Genomic DNA, 22,102 nt, shown 5'->3' with positions numbered 1-22,102 from the left:
TTATGTAATCATCAGGCCTAGGACTAGATAACTTTTTGCATTAAATGATAAATGTGTTGATTGGAAAGCTAAAGACTGGGAGGCACCAACATGTCACTTAGCCTCTCTGAATATCATATTTTTCATGATATGTCTAAAGTATTATGTATAAAACTTTTATTCTGTTTTTGTCCATTCTCATGAATGAACTCTATATAGACTGATATTCAAAGGTATCTAATAAGTGTGTTGAACAGACACTATTTTTGAGTGCTTAAGATGTGTTAGATTTTCTGCTATTTGTTTTACCTATATAGTATTATCAAATTCTCTCAGCAGGTCTGGGAATTAGTTACCTGCATCAGCTCCATTTGACCAGCAAGGAACTGAGGCTATTGCCTACAATGACAGGGGGCCAGAATCTGAATCCAGCGGTTTCAAAGCCCCACCAACTTTTCTGCTACACCACACCAGTGCTCCTCAAACTTTAGCGTGCATCAGAATCACCTGATGGAGGGCTTCTTAAAACAGATTATTGGGATCCAGCCCCAGAGTTTCCAGATCTTACAAGTTCTCAGGTAATGCTATTGCTACTGGTCTGGGCATCACATTTGAGAGTCACTCCACTGTGCTATTAAGAGCTACAGGTGGGACAAAGACAGCAAAGATAAGCAGATCTCTAGCCAAATTATGAAAGACCTTTTACATTTAGAGGCAGTAGACAGCTGGATGGTGTTGCCTCTTGGGAACGGTTGCTCTGTCAGAGGCATATAGATCTTGGGACATGTGATGAGAAGTTGGCCTAAAGGGCCTCTGAGTTCCCTTCCAACTATTAAACTGTTTGTCATGAGTGCCAAAGACAAGCTACAGAGAGCCCAAGAGGGAGGGTCATACTCTCCCTGCAGGGGACCTTTCTCATTATGGCCACTACTCAATGTTTTAATTGTGTTTAAAGATCTAAAGCCACTTTGGTAATGGCAATGAAGAAATGCTGAGAAAAATGTTTTGTTTTGTTTTTTAATTTAAGTAATACAGAATTATAGTTTGATAAAACATCATACCAAACAAGAGGAATTTAAAGAAAACATTAATTCACTGCCAATTTATATTTTAGATTTCAAAATTTCTATGCCAACAATGATAGAATTTCAATTTCAATTTCAATTTTTTTTTTTTAAAGCCTACAGCACCTGGTATTCCTGAGTGGTCTCCCATCCAAGTACTAATCTGGCCTGACCCTGCTTAGCTTCCGAGATCAGACAAGATTGGGCAGAGTGGCATGACTGTAGACTTGATTTTTTATCATAACACATAAATCAAAAAAAAATAAGATTAACAATCAAAAAGGGCTAAAATCTACAATTACTTCAATTTTTTATAAGTACAGAAAAAAACTTTAAAGATCGAAATTCTTTGGAAAATATTTCAAAATAACGGCCACAAATACAACACATTTAAGAGAATCATTGCTTCAAATTCGTTGTCCATTCTTTTGACCCTAGGAAGAAAAGAAAAATAAAGTAATGTTTATTTCTACAATTTATCAAAGAAAATAGAATGTCACTTCTGACATTTAATTTAGTCTTTTTTATGTCACAGAAACCCAATGAAGGATGACTCAAGTAACAGCATCGTGGTACTACTTAAGGATTTAAGAGGGATCACCAGAGAGAACAAAATTGGTGATGCTGGTGAAGGGGGATAGCAGAAAGATATAAAAAAGAAATATATGTGTAATAAAATATCTGGCATAAGCATAAAAAAGTCAAGAAGAACCATTACTTTTGTGGGTAGGGGCTGTCTAAGGCAGTGGTGATCTCTCTGTTGACTATCTCTTTTGGTCATTTGCTGTTTGTTTTGTCTGGTTTAGATTGTTTTGGGGACTTTTTGAAAATTAACAGAAGAGTAAAAGGCACCTTCTGAAATCTTTGAATGAGAGCCAAGAATTTAAATTTGATTAGAAGAAAGAGGAAGATAGCAAACATTACTTGAGTACTTATCAAGTGCCATGACCAGTGCAAGGTTTTAGTAGTAATTACATCATTTCATTTTGCAATATGTGTGGTAGGTGTTATCTCCATTTTACAAATGAGGAACATTAGGCTTGGAGAGGTTCAGTATTGATTTTCTCAAGGCTACTCAGATAGTAGATGATAGAGGAAACAATTACAGCTTAGACTGTCTGATTTCAAAAGTACTCTGGCATTATCAGCTTCTGCATGTGTCATAAATCATGCTGAAAGCATTTTTTCTTCAAGAAACCACTGCTCCTTGGTATGAAAATTCAAATCTACCTTTTCTCTCTATTCCTTCCTGGAGATTCTTCTTGAATTCTATGATTGTAGTAAATTCGCTCATGACCTGTGAGTTGATTTTAAATTTGAAATACTCATGCTATAGGTTTAGGTAAGATTTTAGCTATGGCTGGAAAGACAAAATGACATCTAGTATTGCGACATGCTGCTCTACTACTTTTGACTCCCACATTCCTAGTCCTACCTTTCCTGCTTACCTTAGAGAGTTCCTATCTTCAAGGAACTCATATTCTTAGAGAAGAGCTGAATACATGTGGATGTCACATGAAGGAGGCTGGCTGTAACCTCAGTGTGAAGGGCAGCCACAGAAGGGAGCAGGCGAATAATAAAAGCAGATTTGAATTCTAGAGAGCTCAAATTAGAGCCTGTGTGAAGGATACTTTTTAAGAATGACAAGACTGCAAGGGGTGGAGGCAAAAAAAGTCTGAGTGAGAGAAGATGGAGGGCCAAATCAGGGCCATCATGGTCAGTACAGAGAAAGGGGACACGATGGAGAAATATTTAAGAGGTGCAGTTGTCAGGTTATGGTGATTGACTCAGATGTGAGGAGTCTAGGATGACTCCAGGTCTTAGGCTTATCCCAAATGTCCTGAGTACTGGCAACTGAGCTGGAAATACAGGAAGAAGAGCAGGTATTGGGGGCAAGGAGATCATCAGCTCCATTATGAATATCTTGAGTTTGATTTGTCTAAGGGACACCCAGAAGTGTCCAAAAAATGATTGAATGTAGAGCTCAATAGAGCAGGAGAAGGAACTGGGCTACAGACATAGATGTGTGAGGCACCAGCTCAAAGGTGGTAACTGAGGCCATCAGGCTTTAAGGGGTGAGCAGAACAAGGGAGTCTTCAGAGGAAACCAAGGAGGAACAATCATGCAGGAGGAAGAGAACCAAAGCAAAAGGTACATGGAATTCAAAGGGAAGAGGATTTCGTGGAGAAAGTGGCCAATAGTTTCAAGGCTGTGGTGAGGTCAAGGAAGATGCGGATTGGAAAGATTTCATCGGGCTTGGCAATCTATAGGTCATTTGTGGGCAATCTTTGTTACAGGAGATTTAGTAGAAGAAAAGAAAAATTGTTAACTAAATACGGCCTAGATTGAAACTGTTTTATAGCCCATGCTCTTCGGCACTAGGTGTATTATGAATTCAAAGCAAGGCATAATTTGTATCTGATACAAATACAGTGAAAGCCAAGTAATGGCCAATGGCAAGCTCTAGTAACTCCTTGGCTGGAATCTCATTGCTGCTCACAATGACTTTTCATTAATAATGAAATGTGAAACTGAATATTTCCCCTAAGTGATAAGAGTAGAACTCACACATTAAATCCAGTTGCTTTGTATTGTCTCTCATGGTCCAGAAACCCTTTCGCATCTTCCTGCGCTCCTCCCTTGTCCCATTGCTGACCGTTTACGAGTCCTGTTGATTCTACCTCTTAAATATCTCTCAAATGTGTCACTTCTTCTCCATGTCCACTCTCACTCTGTAATTTAGATCTTGGTGTTCCTCATCTGAGCTCTGGTCCTTCTAGCTCAAGTTTCTATAAGTCAATAGAGAACTGAACTGTGTCTTGCTCATCTTTCTGTCTCTACCCTTTAGCCTTTAACATAATATTTGGCACATAACATATGTTCAATAAATGTTAAGGAGTAAGTTTAAATAAGGAAAACTGTGTTTGGGGCTTTGGGTTCATGCTCCTTAACACGTAAGAGAAAAGCCATGTACAGTACTAGTGAACAGAAGATACTCTTGTCAAATAGGTACTAATTACCATCCAGCACCTAGTAATTCCATTGCTTTAACCAGCAGCTTTCCTGTTCTTCTGAGACATTAGGTTAGTTATGTGATGTAAGAGAAGAAAAACATTTTAAAACAATTTTTCTACAAATAAACTGGAATTATAAGTTTCTTATTTATTCAGTAATATAATGATAAGTTATAAAGATACAGCCAACAAGATAATTCTGCTTGGTTTCATATGCCAGATTGAATATTGAGTAAAGAAAGGTGTTTTTCTAAAGCAGTTAAAGTGACCTGTGACAACTTTCATACCATCTCTCATGAGGAATATTGCTGGTGTATGTGAGTTCTTAAGCTCGCACAGCAAGGCGATGTTGTCTGCCCCAGCAACACTTCAGAGAGGCACAGGATGGATAAAGAGCAAGCCATTGCTGCTCACATCATTCCCTCCTGAATGTAAATCTTCTCAAATGGGATAAAGTTTTATTTCCAAATCACAAACTGAGACAGATCTGCAAAGGTCTTAGGAGGCCGAGTAGCCAATCTTTGTGGTCCTAGATATGAGGAAGTGCAAGTCCACGACTACTGACTCGTGCAAGGGTGAACTGCTGCCTTGTCCACAGTCCCCACTGGCTCCTAGGGCCAGTCTGGGAGGGGAAGTGTCACATGACTCCCATTGTTTTTCACCCTAATTACTTCCTCTGTTTCTCTTTTTTCCTATGAAGACTGAATTCAGGCATCCAATAATAGCTATCAAGTATTTTTCTTTTTAATTAATAAAATTTAAAGTAACCAACCAACATTGTTACATTTCTAAATGGTTTTGTACTCACATATTAGCACCATTTTTAATCATTCTGAAATATTTACTAGTATAAATTCAGTTTTCTTTGTTGAAAACTAAATTTATATGATTATAGAGAATGGAGGCTTCAGATTTCTACTCAAATTTCCTCCCTTTTATAAAACAAAAACTTCTTCTTTTTAAAAATATATTTCTTATTTGTTTTAAATATAACATTTAAAGTGTGTTTTAAAATTTATTAATAATGATAACATTTTGGATTAAGAGTAAAGAGCAGGGAAAAAATCTACTAGGATGTTTTATATTGAGAGACTAAATAGATTGCATGTCAAGAGGAAAATATGTTGAAAATAATTTATAAGGTAAAGTTTGACAAAAAAAAGTTTTCAGGTTGCTTACCCCTTCCCACTTACTGCTCCCTCTCTGACAAAATATCAAGCTTATTTTAATACATTATAATAGACACCCTAGTCTTATCTACTCTCTTAATAAGTTGCTATCGCCCTTGATGTGGTCCCACTGATTAAATAAAATAAAAATATCCTGGAAAAAAATAACTTCCATTTCTAAAATATGAGTTAATGTTTTAATTAATGAGAAACGCTAGAAAGATTGTCCATGAAAAGCATGACTATGCACGGTCACTAGGGATAGGTAGGACCAAAGATACATCACCCAAGAGGTGTGACCCAGTCGTGAGGGGTCTGGGCTCCAGACCCTGCAAGACCTGGGAGCAAATCCTAGCTCCACATGGCCATGTCAACGTCCTCAACCAGGAAATGGGAATGATGAGCTTCAGAGTGTTGTGAGGAATAAAGAAGGTAAAGCACTTGACAAATAGTAACTGCCCAATAAACAGCACCTACAATTATGTTTCTGTTATACAATTTTATGTCACTGCTATTATTATTCCAGAGAAAATAATGACATTAAAGGAATGGTAATGCCCTGACTGTGATTATTTTTTGAGATTCTGATTTTTCTACTGACCAATTTAAAGAGATTACATAATGGAATTTATGGGAAGAAATACAGTAGATTCTTATTATTCCATGGTCCTGCTTGAGTTTTTCTTGAGTTTAACACTAGGGGAAGCACCAGAAAGATCTTACTATAGTTTAGGATGAGAGTCACAAGTAAATTTGTCACAAAATGTATTTATATTGATAATGATGCAGTGTAGGTCCACTAGAAGTATATTGCTGCTTGCTAATTCACTTCAGTTTGGAAGAAGAGGGTCCTCTACTAAAAAATATTCTGTCCCTAAATCTTTTTAAACTACATTTATAGGATTTACCTACATTTTTGATAGGAAGCAGCATTTCTTAATTCATTAAAAAATAATAAAACCACTTTCTCATATAATTAGGGGAAAATATTTCCCCTTTTCATTAAAAAAAAAAGAAGAAGAAGAAGAAAAGAAAAAAACCTAAACATAACAATGAATAATGAAAGGAAAACAAACTGAGCCATTCCATTCTGTGGAGGAGGGGCAGAGTAGCTGCGGGGGACAGCTGTAGTGCGTCTGGTGTCCCAATTCTTTTCTTTCCCATCACTTTATTATTTTCTGAACCAAGAATGTAGACAATTCTGGCTAAGGTTGTTTTGCGTTTCAGTTTCTCGGCTTGAATTCTGTGTTGTGCTCATTTGCCTCCTGCGCTGTGTCCTAAGTCAACAGGCTCTCTCCAACCCATGTGTGTGAAGCGGCAGAAGTGGGAGGCTCTTACTCCTTTCCCAGCTCCACTGCTTCCCATGAGGCCCTTGAAATTTGGAAGCGCAGTCAGTTTGGGCTGCTCTAACAGACCACCATAGTCTAGGTGGCTTAAACAACATTTAAGCCACCTAGAAACAGAAACATTTATTTCTCACAGTTCTGGAAGCTGGAAGTCCCAAGATCAAGCTGCTGACAGATTCAGTGTCTGATGAGAGCCCTCTCACTAGTTTTCAGATAACTGCCTTCTTGCTGTATCCTCACATGGTGGACACAGAGAGATCTCTGGTCTCTTCATCTTCTTATAAGGGCACTATTCCCATCATGGGGACTTTATCCTCGTGACCTCATCTAAACCTAATTGTCTCCCAAAGGTCCCTCCTTCAAATAACATCACAGTGGGGTTAGGACTTCAACATGAATTTCGGGGATGACACAGACATTTACTCCGTAGCACTCACACAAGGCCTTTGTGAGTCTTAATCAAAATCACCAAAACCTTTGTGGCTCTTTCAAGCATTTCTCACCGTGGTTTTGGATGGAACCAATTGACTACATGCTCACATACCATCGCTGTGTGACCTTCAACAAGATAATAACAACTGTGTCCCCCTCCCAAATCTATATGTTGAAGCCCTAATCCTTACTGTGATGACATCTGGAGGCGAATTATTTGAGAGGTAATAAAATTTAGATGAAGTCGTGAGAATAGAGCCCCCAATGGTAGGATTAGTGTCATTATAAGAAGAGAGAGATCTTCCTCTCTCCATGAGCAGGCATAGCAAAGGCTATGTGAGCGAAAGGTGAGCAAGTGGCCTTCCACAAGCCAGAAAAAGAGGCCACACCAAAAACCAGCCATGCTGGCACCTTCTTCTTGGACTTCCAGCCTTCGAACTCTGAGAATAAATGTGTATTGCTTAAGCCATACTGTGTATGGTATTTTGTTATAGCAGCTTGAGTTGACTGGGACACAAGATGACTTAAATTCTACTAAACTGAAAGGCAGGAAAGAAATCATGAATGTGGTATTTCCTAAGGGGGTGCTCGATTTATTTCTGAAAACATATTTTTGAACTTATAAACTCTTAGAAGTGAATATTTTTCATCAAAATATTGACTGCTACATATGAATCTAAAAAAAAAATTATTTTGTTCTATAGTAAAATAAAGTACAACTACAATTTCTCCCCAAATCTTCCTTCAAACCATAACTTTTTAAAAATAAATTTTCATAGCTCTCGAGCTTCCTAATATGCACTGTATTTATATAAGAGAATTTTAATTTTTAAGCAGTCACTTAAAAGTACAGCTTTTAAAAGCATTTTCAGTGTTTTGTTTATATATGAAAGAAGTGTGAACCAGCAGCATATTTTACAATATTTATTATAGTTTTTAATAAAATTTTAAAACATTATTTATCCCTTTTAGGATATGGGAAGTCTAACAATGTAACTATATGGAGGTTTCTTAAATATAATCACTATGTAGTATTCTGTATTCCAACTCATGATCTATCTTTTCATCTAAGAAAGTTGTGCATTTTCTACAATTTTGATAAATAATACATTTATCTCACTGCTTGAAATTGTGTCTAATATAGCTGAGATTTCTACATACCATAAAGGATTTGCTCAGGCTGCATGTGCTTGTTGTGGGCTCGGGCAGAGGTGTATTTATTAATATGTAATATAATATCCCATCTTGTCAGCCACTTATCCTCCCTAATGAAACATGATCTGCCACCATTACAGACTAAGTGGTGTCAAGTTATCCAAAAACACTCACCAAAGACATGCAGCTTACTAAACTTATCAGAAACTCTCATCCAAACTAGTGCTGCATTACATGCACATAGAAAAACTAAGATTCTGTCCAGAAGTGACACAATGATAATCTTGTGCCAGGAAGAGAGTTTTCATCATAATCTCTTGGATCATGTGTTAAAAATGCACATTCCCTGCCTGCAACCGCAGAGTTCTTGACGTAGGAATGGTCTGGGACTGGCTCTGGAAATCTGGTTGAACAAGAATCCTGGGTGATTCTGATGTCATTGGTTCACCTTGAAAAATATATACTAGTTGTGTTGGATCCTATACCTAACTTAGGAATCACACAGCAAGAAACCATATTCTGAGCAAGATGGGCAAAGAAAAAATTCTGAAGTTAAAAAACTTTGCTTTGATTTCAATTAATTTTCTCTTTCCCCAGGTAGTTTAAGTGGTCTCACTGGGGTCTCCATGGGGCTGGCATACCAAGTTCTGCATATATTTTAAATTTTTTTTCTCGCTGCCTTCTATCCTGTGTTAAACCTAGATGTTATCAGTGGTATGCCTAAGATGAGAGCCAAACAAGTGTCTGATTAACTATCCATGTTGAGGAACAAGTTATGACTGCCAGCACTTTAAGGCATGAGTCTCCTAGCCATATGCTCCTTTTAACAAAGGTCTCTAGGAACTTGGGATGTTCATCACAAGGGAAAAATATCAAATAACTAAACTTATAGATGCCCTGGCAATATAATGGGGGAGGTAATTTTGATCTGCTCGTCTCAACTCTTATTGTAAAATCAACTCTGTTCCTAAGAATGTACAGAATCTTCTTTGCAGACTTATGTAAAAGTTCAAGAGGACAAGATTGACTACAAAAGGCATTGAAAGTATCGATTCTTATTTCCCAGCTTTGCTGGTTGGTGTTGACAAGATCAACTTGGAAAAAAAATGGCTAACATTACTCAGACTCACCTGACCCTAATATAATACTGACTTGAATCATAAAATCAGTATAAGAGTTTGCAGTGGGAAATATCTCTTTCCAGAGGTAAGCTGTTCAACCCACAAAGCAGTGACCTAGTATCAATACTCGTAGGAATTTAGAACAGAGATCACTTGTGCTCTTCTCCTAGTGACCTTGCTCTAATTCTCCTGGAGGTCAGAGCCATGTATATTAATGGCTGAGCAGAGGAGGAAAGGTTACAAGGTGGGTGAAAAAAAAAAAGGTCCAGAAATCTGGCCTGATTAAGAGAAATGGGTTTGCTTTCTGAATCTGGACCTACTACTCATTAGTTGTGTGATCTTGGGCAAGTTCTATAAAACTCTTTAGTCTTGGTGTGCTATCTGTAAATTGGAATGTACATGTACACATAGTAAACATTGTTTATGTGTCTATTATCATATCGTGAATATTATTATTAGCTCTCTTGGAAAAAGTTAGAAAATTAAATTTTGATGTTAGCCTACATCAGCCTCTCTGCTAGGGTAGGAGTAGAAAGAGTAAGAGAATTTTATATATCTTTTCTAGCCAAGGAGCATGTATACCTTTCTGAATTCTGTATACCTTTCTGAGTGGAATAGAAGCTAAATTAAGGTATCTGTAGTTGACTAATATTAAAAATATTAAGCGTGCTACTTTCGATTTCCACAAAAAGCTCTTAGTATTTGTCTCTATTAGTAATTTTTTAAATTGTGAGTTGGGATAAAAATTATCTAGTGTTACCTACAGCCATATCTCCAGTTATTACATCAACATATTAACATTCATTCATACAAAAACAACTATTGAGTACCTATTGTATGCCAGGCACTGACTTGCATGGTTATATAGGATACAGTGGTGAATAAGAGACAGATTAAATATTAATATATCAGACTTTCCATTTCAGCATACAGGATAAAATAAGAACCGGCTCCCCCTTTCTTGGAACTTACATTTATATGTCCATTCCAGAAAAGTCTTGCACAGAATTTGAGGAACACTGTTAGGGATGCACAGAGCATGGCAAAGCTCAGGCACAGGTCAAAAGCTTGAAGCGTCAGGTGGTACTCTTCATAGTGTGGTGGGTCCACGCAAACTGATGGGAATTTTGCATATGGAAAAGGAAAAGCAACTGCATAACCAAGGTAACCAATCCCTGCAATCCCTGAAAATGAGTAGAAGCAATATGGGCCGAGAAGAGCTGATTCCAAGGCTATTGTAAAATGAAGTGGACATCCCATAAGACTCAGAATCACAAAGGTGAAACTAGCTTCCCACTGAAAATAAAGCAGAGACAAGATGTTACTTTGGGAACTAGATTTTTCAATGGCTTCTTAGAAATATGAAGAAAGAAAGAGATACCTGGTATTAATCTTTCCTACTGGAAAATGAAGGAGAAACTGGTTGCAACCTTTTCCTTAGTTTCTTGGGTTCTCTTCTCCAATTTACAGTATGGGAGAATAACATTAGCCAACTGGGGCAACAACGAAATCAATTCCATTCAACAAATATTTATTTCCTGCTGAGAACCAGTCTAGGATGGGAAAAACAGTTGAGTAAACAGCATCCCAGCCTTATTCCAGGACCTTGCTAATCAGGGTGTGGTCCGTGGTCCAATGACATCCCCTAAGACATTGTTAGAAAGGTAGAATCTCTACCTCACCAAGATCTACTAAATCAGATCTGCATTTTAACCAGATCCCTAGATAAAGCCCCCACATTAAAGTGTGAGAAACACTGCTATACCCATGGGAGAAAGATCGATAATCAGATCAAGGTGGTCTGTCTATATTGTGGGATTACTTGGCACTTTACCATTGAAATTCAAGATATCAAGACTTATAATTATTTTTTAAGGGGGAGATAACAGGGAGATTGAAAAGAGATCCCAAACTGAGATGTTGAGACTCGAAAATGCGTTATTACAAGCAGAGGAATCTATTGATGCATTTCTTCAAGATGAAATCCAGGAACACTAACACTGGCTCTGTTCTTCCCAAATGACTTATAATAATCACAGAAACTTATAGAAAATGTTTGGAGCAGGAATCAGATAAAAAAAATTTTCATTGAAAACATGGTTTATTACTGAAATTCATCATAGTAAGACATCAATTAGAATTCAATTATAATTGGAAATCGCATTCTTTATGTTCCATCCTCATCTAGTAGAGATTTAATCTTCAAACACACTCTACCATCCTCCTCTACGTTGTGGTCAAAAAAGGGATTCTGTAATAAAACTGACAAGTCCAGTGATGGAAAGTAACCTCACAAGGCGATCTGATCATAAATTCCTTACTGGGCAGGTCATGGTGAGTAGTCACAGCCCAGGGATAGAACTTCTTTAGTAAAAGGTTTATCTTTGCCTTCAGCAAGCCCTGTCCATTGTTTCTGTGCATCTAGGTAAACACACCTTTGAAATATCTCTTTCCAGACCCCTCCTTCTAAAACGTAACCATCCTAAAGAGAGTAAATAATCTTAACTATCCTGTAATCCAATTCTCGCCTTACCTTCTCCTACCTGGTAATCTCCTTATGTTTCCTCCTTAATTTCAAATGCATAAGAAACTGCAAAACTGTCACTCTCTGAAGCATTTGAGATCTTGCTTCCTAGCAATTGTTGTTAGTTTTGGCTCAGATTAAATCTTATAAAAATTCTTTACAGGTTTGGACTTTTCTTATGCTGACAATATCTACATATTTACCAAGTGTCTCTGGGCCCAGTCTTTGTGAGCCAACAGTAGGAGTACACCAGCTGTGATGGCCTGTGAAAAGAAAATGGAAAAATAACATCCATGATAGAATGTACCTCTGGAAAGAGTTCAATCTGTCTCACAGTTTGACAACTTTATCATGAACTAGAAGGAACGGCAAATGGCTAAATGGATTTATGGCTCTGATCTCATTTGTGATGACAATGAGGAAAAGAAACTATCAGTGTCATAAAGACATGATTCATACGGCTCATTTTTTTGATTTTCTGTGTTGCCTTTGCCATCACAATTATAACCTTCGCTACAGTAAGGTGTCACTGCAATAAAAGCTTGGCTTTAAAACTCTTGCCATATGTTTTATTTTGATTAATTGTCTATTGTTCATCTTTCTCACAAATTGCTAAAATTGCAAATGGGAGAAACTGGAATGGAAATGTGTCACGGAACCCTAAAAACTCTCTCAGCTGCAGCACTGTCTTTTACTATTTGCTTTTTCTGGGAAAGCCTGCTGGTGGGATACAAATACGTGATACCTGTTTCTCAAGTGACAAAGATTATCATTAGAATGAATGCATGATGGTGCATTTATTGTTCTGGGTACAGTGGTGTCCGGCTTTTCCAAAGAGAGTTCTTTATAGTCTCCATTGAAGGAAAAAAGCCCGAAGTACAGAATAAAAATAGTTAAACAAAGGAGAGAATGGTGTCACCAGAACTGAGCAATAGATAATGGAAAAAAAAAAAAAAAAAAAAAAAAGAAATTCTGGGCTCATCTTTGATGCAGTACCAGCTCTGATAAAGGAGACCTTTGTGGTCATTGAGCCTGGAAATCACTTACTCCTAACCCATAATTCATTTGTTCCTAGTTAAGAAAAGTTTCTAGATTGAGAGAGAAAACAAGGAAGGGATGTGCGTGAAATAAGATATAGAATGACAGGACTGAAATAGTATCATTTAGGTTTTTGACAGAGAAGTAAACATGACTGTATGTACAGTATCAACAAATTTAAGGGGTAAAAATCGGAGCTTTTTATCAATGTGGCTTTGTGGTAATTTGCTTTTGTAGCTTTGGGTCTGGCATATTTATTGTTATGAGACCTAGCTTTTCATTTTTCTGGCATATTTTATTTTGAATGTTGGATTTAGAAAATTCGAGAGAGGGGCGGAGAAGCACACACACACACACAAACTCACACAAAACTTCCCATGTAGCTAAGCCTGAAATTCCAGACTTGGCATTGCCATACCATAAAACTCCTATGGATAAAAACAGAACCATCTGTAGTCAAAAGACGTTGGCTAGATTCTGCAAGAGGAAAATTTCTAAGGGACCCTATGGAGGTTGAGCCAGTATAAATAGTACAACAAAACAGGAGAATTATTAGCAGAAACTGTAGCACTGCTGGCTAAGCCTGGGGCCAGTCTATGCTTTCAGAGGCTAGGCGCTCAAATGACGCGTCAACGCTCTATGAGAGAAACACTGAAGGGAAGGAAATAAAAGCAAAGGACACCCTTCTGCTGGTTTAACTCCAATTAGAGAGCTGACATTACCAGACGCTTAGATTCCTGGTTGCCGTAACTACTTTGGCATGAACTGTTTCTTTCCTTTCAAAAGTTGAAAAATGCTGCAGAATTGCAGTTGCCTGTTATTTCTGTAGTAACTGCCAGCTTGAATTTTGCTTTATTTACACAAAACTTTGAAAAAGATCTTTCATGGACTAGGCTGCGGTATAAATGCCAGTAACTCGTTAAATCCGCCCTACAGGGCAGTGTCTCAAGAGCCCAGTGCACCCATCGTTACCAGTGCCCCTCGCCGTGTGCAAGGGAGATAGAGGGAGGGGTGTTCCGCCAGGAGTCAGCCTTCCCCTTTTATTTCTTTTTAAAAAAAATTTGTTTTTAGATAGGGAGGGAAAAGAATAAAAAAGGAAGAGATTTGAGGGTAGGGGAGAGGTCAAGTGGGAAAAGGAAATGTGAGGGCCGGAGTGTCTGAGAGGTGCGATGCTGGGTGCCGCAGGATGGGCAGGTTTGAGGAAGGACAGAGACGGGGGCTGCGCTTGGGAAGGGTGTGAGTGTGGAGGGAAGGAGGGCCAGCCCTGCGCCCTCCTCTTTCAGGAATCCTCAACAGGCTGTTGACTTGCTGTATGGGCAATTCCAGGGACAGTACTTGGGTTTTGCAACAGTTGCTGCTACCATTCTGATTGCTTGATAATTGTGAGCCCTCCCACTAAATCTTTAAATTTCTCAAGAACGCGGTTCCCAGAAACAGATGAATTGAAGGAAGCAGAGATCAGTCACCAAAGAAAGAAACTTTTAGAAGAATCATTTTAATATGGGCTAACTTATTCACTTACAAACATCTATTGTGGGTCTACTATGAACAAGCGATGTCATAGGCACTGTGCAGATGATAACAGTTAACATTTATTGAGCTCTTATTCTATGCCAGGCACTATACTAAACATTTTACATGTGTTCACTCATTATGACCCTAAGATATAGATCTTCTATTTTTTAAATGAGGCCCAGAGAGGCTAAATAAGATGAGCAAGCTCGCCAAGTAATAATTATACAAATAAAGGTTCCAACTATCAATGGAATTGGCAGTCCAGATGTGAAAGTAATGCAAGTATAAGAATGTCCACAAAATTAGGCAAGAAGAGTGAATGCTTTCTGTGTGAGAAGAGCTCAGTGATAAGATATCACTCACTACCAGGGGTAACAAATGATGAAGCCACCAAATGATAGAGGAAATAGAAACTGAAGTAGGTTTGAAGGATAGATGTGATTTCAATGGGTGATGGCTGACAGAAGGACAGTCCAAGCAGCCAGAGCAGCATGTGCAAGTAATGTAGGGAGGAGGCAAGAGAACTAAACTGTTAAATCAAACTACAGTCAGAGACTGCAATATGCTGATCAGCTCTGCAGCCAGGCCAAGAGGACACCTGCAGAACAAAGGAAGGTTTCTGCTGAGATTGCTAACAAACCATTTCCCACACCTGTAGAAGAGGAAACAGGAAAAACAGATTCTTTAAGTGGCTGCCCTACACAAAATAAAATCTTTCATTCCCTATGGCTAAAACCATAGGGAACCTATGAATTAAAGGCTGGGAACTGCCAGCAGGCCTTTCACACTACATACGCTTTCCCTTCCTCACTGTATGTCCATATCAAAGGAAATGGGTCAACAAAGTCTTAAAACTGTAACTCGCAGGAACTAAAGAATGATGTAAAACTGAATTCCCCAACACTAGGGGTCCCTCTCACTGTCTTCACTCCTTCTCTCTCGCTATCCTCATCTTTATTGTCTTTGTCCCTCTGAGTCTCTCAGGCTCTCACTCTCTGCCTCTGGAGACCACACTCTGTTTATGGAGCGTTACCCCTTCTCCTATAAACTTTCCTTTTGACTCTAACTTTGGCATGTGTGTTGAATTCTTTCTACACTCTTCACCAAAGGACCCTCTTCTTCTCTCAGTGGAGGGCTTGGTCTCGCCCCCGCCCCGACTCGGGGAAATTTGTCCTGCCCTGCATCACAAAGGCGAGGAAGTGGCAGTCATGCTTCGGAAACGGTGTGAGAGGAAGCCTAGGGTCCATATTTGGCAGAAAAGAAGAGGAAATCAGGCTTGAAAGCCACGGGAGGCCAGGTTGTGGAGGTCCTCAAAATTCAGGCTAACGTGTCTGGACTCTGGACAATGAAGCAACACTAAAGATTTTTGAAGAAGGAGCTAGATTGACACAGCAGAGGTTTAGAAAGATGAGCTGGTTGTTGCATGCTTGCTGGATTGGAATGGAGTGAGGCCTCGAGGTCTCTGTAGGACCTTGGTCTTCAAACTTTTTTTTTTTTTAACCTCTACCCACATGGAGAAATATATTTTGCTTCATGGCCAAGTTATAAATATTTTTATATCTAACCAAAATAATAATATCTTTACTATGTGTGAGACACTCTAATATTCTCTATTCTATTCTGATTCGATTCATGTTTTATAAATACTGTTAGCTACTCAATAGATTGATTTTATAACCCACTAATAGAGAGATTCCAACAGTTGGGCTATGAAAGTTATCTAGGTATAAAACCTGGGCAGGGGTGGGAAGTGGTAAGTGGTGGGTGGGTTGCACAATGAGAATAAGAGTAAGTAATGCATAGGGATATGCCTCGTAAGAAAGATGTAACTGTGAAATCGAGGGTCCTCTGATTTTGATTTGATTTAAACTGTAGTTTTAAAACAATCGTGTTTTTCCTCCTCTTTCCCAGCACACTTTACTGTCCTGAACTTAGTCTCTCACCGTGATGATGATCGTTGACCCTTGAGATGGCAGAAGACAAATAGCCTGGTTCTGACTAATGGTCACAGGTTTAAGCCGCTGGAAGGCTAAAGATAACATCTTAATCTAAGTTATCTTTCAGCTCCTGTAAGGTAGAACTGACCCCCTTGGCTACCTTTCCTTGAAATTTGTTCTAGACTCGGAGCTGACTTCAGAGTTGTCCTCAAGACCTGAGGAAATGATGTGGAATCTAAAGAACGATATAAGTGAAAAAAAAAACTAAACAAAAATAGACTCGTAGATACAGAGAACAAACTGATGGCTGCCATCGGGGAAGGGGATTAGAGGGCAGGGTGAAAAAGCTGAAAGGATTAAGAAGTACACAGTTAGTACAATATTATCAACTATATTCCCTATGCTGTCCTTTACATTCCCATGACTATTTTGTAACTACTAGTTACAAAATAACCTATATGCCATCAGGGATTTAGATCTTTCGGGTCACATGCTTGCCTATCTCCAGATTGGCCAACCCTAATAAACTCTTTACTGCAAACCCCTGCTCATGTATTTTTGGCCAGAGCGCTCAGGCAGAATGAACTTAATTATTGAGCTTCGGTAATAGTTGGAAGCGGTGGGTTGTGGGGTGGGCTGGTTTAGGGCAGTGCAGCCCAAAGCACAGTCCTAGGACATGCAGGATTGACACCTTTGGGAACTTGTCAGACATGCAGAATCTCAGTTCTCACCCCAGATTTACTGAATCAGAGTTTGCTTTTTTAACAAGATCCCCAGGTGATTCTTGTGTGAATTACAGTTTGAGAAGCACTAAGAGGAAATGATTGAGTCAAACATCACTCCGAGGTTTGAAACTGGGTTCAAAGACAAGGAAGTCAGGAGAAGAAATTGTTGCTTTTGGTGGTAAGATGATTAATTTTTTTTTTTTTTTTTTTTTGCGGGGGAGGTGTGGCAAGCTGAGCTTAAAGAAGCTTTGGATATCTAAGTAGAAAATTGATCATCAAGAGTTGGAAATTACAGGACTGTTGATGCTGTAAGGGACTTGAGCGATGCTGAAATCAAATCTCTTCTTTAAAGAGGAGGAACCTGGGGCTGCAAGGGTAGGTCTAGCCCTGCTTTTCTCCCAGCTTCCCGTCTCCGGTCAGGGTTCTGGGTGCAGCACTTTTGCTCACCATTGGCCAAGTCATTAGACCCTCCAGGCTTCAGATCTTGTGAAACTCACTGTACTTTGGTTTCTTCATCAGAGCTTGATCTACAGCCAGGTTTTCCAGGATTAAAGTAGAGCTAAGTCCTTAAGGCACTATGATATCTTTGCTGCATACTTTCTAGCAGCTGATGCCTTTAAATAACTAGTTCAGAAATTCTAGGAAAACAGCTTATCATATGACTAGCAGGACAGAACTAAGAGAGTCTGAGGACCAATATTTGTGAAGAATTTAGAAAGCCTTGAATGAAAGGAATTGAACAAATACAAAGCACTGTACCACTTGTAAAAATCTATCTCTTACAAGTCTCCAAAGAGGTATAGAGTCATTTGCAAAAAGCAATGTCAATATGATTGAAGTGTACAAATTATCTTTCCACTAGAGGAAGATACACTTTGCAGGCAAGTTGAGAAATGACTGGCAAGGATGGTTGTGAAATGAGTCAGAGATCTTTTGAAGTTGACCCTGATCAGACAGAGCTCTAGTTCACCAGGAAACTCACAAGGAAAAAAATCGCGTTTTAAATTTAAACATTACTAAACGAGTGAGCGTTCTTATTTTTCTTTTTAATGAGGATTTTTTCCTCCTTTAGTATAAATACCAGCTTGACCTTTAGTCTTTGCAATCTAATCGGAGTTCGACTGTATAAGGAATTCTGTACCACCAGCACGGAGATCATGGGATTTATTCACTTATTCGACAATGTTTATTGAACAATATTTATTATACACCTAGTTTGTGACTCACTCTATTCCAAGTGCTGGACATACAAGCAGTAAACAAATAGAAAAAATCCCTGCCCTTGTACAATATATATTGGGGGGAGGCAAACATACAAAAAATTAGTAAATTACATAGTATATTAGATGATGATAAAGACTATGGGGAAAAATAGATCAGGGTATGAGAGACTGAGAATGCCAATTTGTGGGGGAGGTTTGCAATTTTAAATAGGATAATAAAGGAAGGCATCAGTGAGAAAGTGACATTTGTTCAAAAAACTGAAGGAGGTTAGGGAATGAGCCATGTGTAGAAAGAAGCTTCAGGCAGACAACAGGCAATGCAAAGGCCCTGTGGCAGAAACATACCTTAGAATATTTGAAAACAACAAAGAACGAATGTGGTGGGAAATAATTGAGTTATAGAAGAGTGGTAGGAGGTGAAGTCCAGGAGGTAATGGGATGGGGAGAGAGTCAGGTGGCAAGGGATTAGGAACAAAAAATTTGGACACAGAGAGGGCACCAATGAAAGGCATGCTATTAACTAGCACTTGTACAGGGCTTTAAAACTGGCAAAGCTCTTTATTATACAGACTTTGTTCAAACTGTGTTCATTCTCTCTGAGCATCTTAGGGTTGGAGCGTTTCACATAGGCTCTCTTTATTTGTAAAATTTCCCATTTTATAGGCAAAGGCAATGGGGAATTGGCTGAGTGAGGGTTCTGCTCTTGACCAAGAAAGTCAAAGTCAGGACTTGAATGTACGCCCCACCTCCCCAAGTCCTACCTTTCCGACTCTACTTCCGTACGCTGTCCTCTCAAAATAAAATAAACACCAACTAGCTACATGCTGGAGACCTATTATATTACATCTTAAGGTCTAATTAGAAAAGAGATATTTGTTCTATAAGAAGTATAAATTCAATACTTTGTGAACCTAATCAAATGACCGCTATCTCTTGACTGCATTATGATAAATTTTGCAGGGATAGGGAAAGAATTCTAAGAAAGTGACATAGAGTTGGGCTATAATCATGGTTTTGTTAAACTTTGGATAAGTCGTGAAGTCAGAATTTAAAAAAAATTAAATAGAATAGAAAATATCAGAATTCATTTTACATAGAAGGTTAGGGGTGATTTTGTGAAAATTTTGTTATATAGATCTAATTATTTGTATATATCAATATCTATCTATTTACCTAGAGAAGAATGTAATTATGTATGTTCCAGGTGTAAAATTTTTTTCTTATTGTGGGTCACCAACAGAAAGTTTGGAAGCTGCTTGACTAAATGTAACTGCCATCTTTGCGTTCTGGTACACATCTTATAAACATTTTTTTCAATGAACATATGGTTTTGAGTAGGTGTTGGGGAGAAGAGCAAAGTGCCAAGATTAGGGCGGTAGATGTAAAAGAATATATTTTTTAAAAAAAAGAAAAAAGAAAAATACCATCAAGTGGTCTCCTCGTTCAGTTCCGCCCACCCAGCATCCAGCTTACCCCCATCTGCACTCCATCATTAAACCCCACTGGACCAAGTTCCTTTGACTTTGTTTTATTCTCCATTGTAACTCGAATATGTAGTAGGATACAGTACATATTTATTTAATAAATAGATTAAAATTATATTTCCTAAGTTCTCACTTTTAGGTAATATCCCAGTCTGATTTTTTTAAAGGCTTATAATGTTGTCTCTCCCAAGAAAAAATTCCGTAATATCAAAAGGCTTTAAAATTGAATTCTCTAGTCTTTAGTGGTGAATGTCAGTTAACCTGAGAAACAATGAAAGATTTATTGTGCCCGCGGGCCTCTGTAACTTCTCTTAAGTCATACTACCTTGAAGCCACCTATTCACAGGGCTAGATGTGTTCACTTCTTTGATCCACGGAGCAGAGGTACCAGTTCAATACTTCATCTGTGCAATCATCCAGTGAGCAGACATGGAGCACCTACTTGAAGCTGACTTGTACTTGGTACATGCACACTTTCCTAGGGAACTAGGAAGTGGGTGAAGTCCATCGCCCAGCTTCTTAAATTATTTTCAGGTTAAACAGTTGTGTGCAAAGGAAAAGGAGGGAAAACTAAGATTTGGGGCTTGCACATTTGAGTTGTGTAAGACACATATCAGCATTTCTAATGGAAGTGTTAGCCTGAAAGTTATTTTACTTTATTCTCCATTTTTAAATTATTTTTTGTGTTCGATATGTTATTCTAAATTCAAATGTCAAAAGAGATTCCAATTTCTCAGAATATCAAGGTGAGAAGATTAAAATAACTTTTAAAGAATTTCTTAAATAGCGTTTCATTATAGCATATACATATATAATATACAGTACACATGATAAAATGATCTTTAAAAAGATCCCATATTTAAAATACAACTAAAAGAAATCAATATTCCAAAGTAAATGTTAATTTTCTGTAAAATTTCAACTTTTTCATATTATTAGAAAACTTTAAAAGGATATGTCATTCCGTTTCATCTTTCCTTTCCGCCTTCTTACATTCTCTCAACATGTGTAATAAAATCTGTTCCTACCAAAGCTCCATTCCAGATGGGACAAGCAATCCAGACACTCCATCCCGTGAACCAAAGCTTGTAAGAAAAGACTGGGAAGAAAGCAATAACTCCAGAAAAAACACTGAGAGACCCCAGAGTAACAAGAATCCAGCCAGCAGCCTGGTAGAGGCCCTGCATTTTCCTCTGTGACCTGGGTCCTTGGTCTCAAAGATGTTCTGTTACCAAAACATAGGGGTATGTCAGGCCTCAACAAACATAAGTTTCTTAGAGACAGTAGCCATGACACATGTGGACTGTTGATCCACTTGGAAACAAGATTCTAGTTTGTTTGACCTGAGATAATAAAGTGTAACGAAATAATCCTTGACATAGAGTGGACAAAATAAATTCTCATACTAGTTTACTTCAGAGAGAGAGAGAGAGAGAGAAATCATTCCTCTTTTTGGGTTACTGCCTTCATTCCCTTCATTCTGCCCTGCTGTGGGGAGTGACCACTTCCTGGCTTAATCAGATTCAAAGGCTTGCTGACTGAGCTAATTGTTTCTCAACTCAACCTGCTTGGTGGTTCCAGCATAAAGCCAACATCCTTTGTTCACAATAGATCCACATTCCCAGCACAATTTCCCACAAAACAAAGAAAAATAAGCACTCTGATCGCTTCTCATTGCATTTAATTTAAATGATTTAAAGCAAAAAACACGAACTCTCCCCTCTTCGAAGTTTAATTCTACTACGATTATTTTTGAAATCTTAATGAAGATTTTGATATAGACTTATCCCCAAATAGGCATAAGCTTCGTTATGGAGTTCTGCATTTTTCCACTAAATCGGCTTCACCTTAGTTAATTAGTAATTCGATTATCAAGTAAACTGCAAAGATAGAAATGTATGCAGTTGTAAAATAAACTTGGAGGAGTAATTTATTAGTTGAATAAAATACTGATTTCCATTTATTCTTGAATCATAATTCAAATTTTAGAGGTCGGGCTTATGTACATTTAAGCAATTGAAAAATCCATCTCTTATACGCTCATACATTTGAGAAAGTGGTGCATATTTGCTTTTGACTGATAGGACATGGTTGGCTGTCTCTTCCAAGATAATATCTTGAAAACACAGACTATTTTTTGAAGCTATCTGAATAATTTTCTTGTTCAATATTAATATCTTTTTTCTTCTGTAAAATGATGAAAAATAGTTTTATGGATGGAAATGCAGTGGTTTAGAACGCGGATTTGGCATCAGACAGAGCTAGAATACTATTCTCGTTCCACTACCTGCCAGGTATGTCCTTAGACAAGGTCAAGTTACTTACCTTTTTAGATTTGTTCCTTCATATGAAAAATGGGAATAAAATTAGAGTTTC

General features: G+C 38.1%; 1 protein-coding gene across 2 annotated transcripts; it reads right to left on the bottom strand.

Annotated features, from left to right (window-relative positions):
* Positions 1–1,255: 1,255 nt before the first annotated feature.
* Positions 1,256–21,357, bottom strand: TMEM212 (transmembrane protein 212). 2 transcript variants are annotated; one of them, XM_039865040.1, is made up of 4 exons: positions 20,755–21,357; positions 12,008–12,067; positions 10,253–10,576; positions 1,256–1,477 (listed from the first exon to the last, which is right to left on the bottom strand). In XM_039865040.1, the coding sequence occupies exons 1-4, from the start codon at positions 20,911–20,913 to the stop codon at positions 1,451–1,453; spliced, it is 570 nt and encodes a 189-aa protein (XP_039720974.1). In that variant the 5' UTR covers positions 20,914–21,357; the 3' UTR covers positions 1,256–1,450. The 2 variants fall into 2 exon arrangements, with proteins under 2 accessions (XP_039720974.1, XP_039720973.1); XM_039865039.1 differs by lacking the exon at positions 1,256–1,477 and having other exon boundaries at positions 9,956–10,576.
* Positions 21,358–22,102: the final 745 nt, after the last annotated feature.

This window comes from Pteropus medius, unplaced genomic scaffold (assembly GCF_902729225.1).
Source record: "Pteropus medius unplaced genomic scaffold, Ma_sr-lr_union100, whole genome shotgun sequence".
Lineage (NCBI taxonomy): Eukaryota > Metazoa > Chordata > Mammalia > Chiroptera > Pteropodidae > Pteropus > Pteropus medius.
Note: the sequence above shows the minus strand (reverse complement) of the source record. Positions and strands in the feature narration are given on the sequence as shown.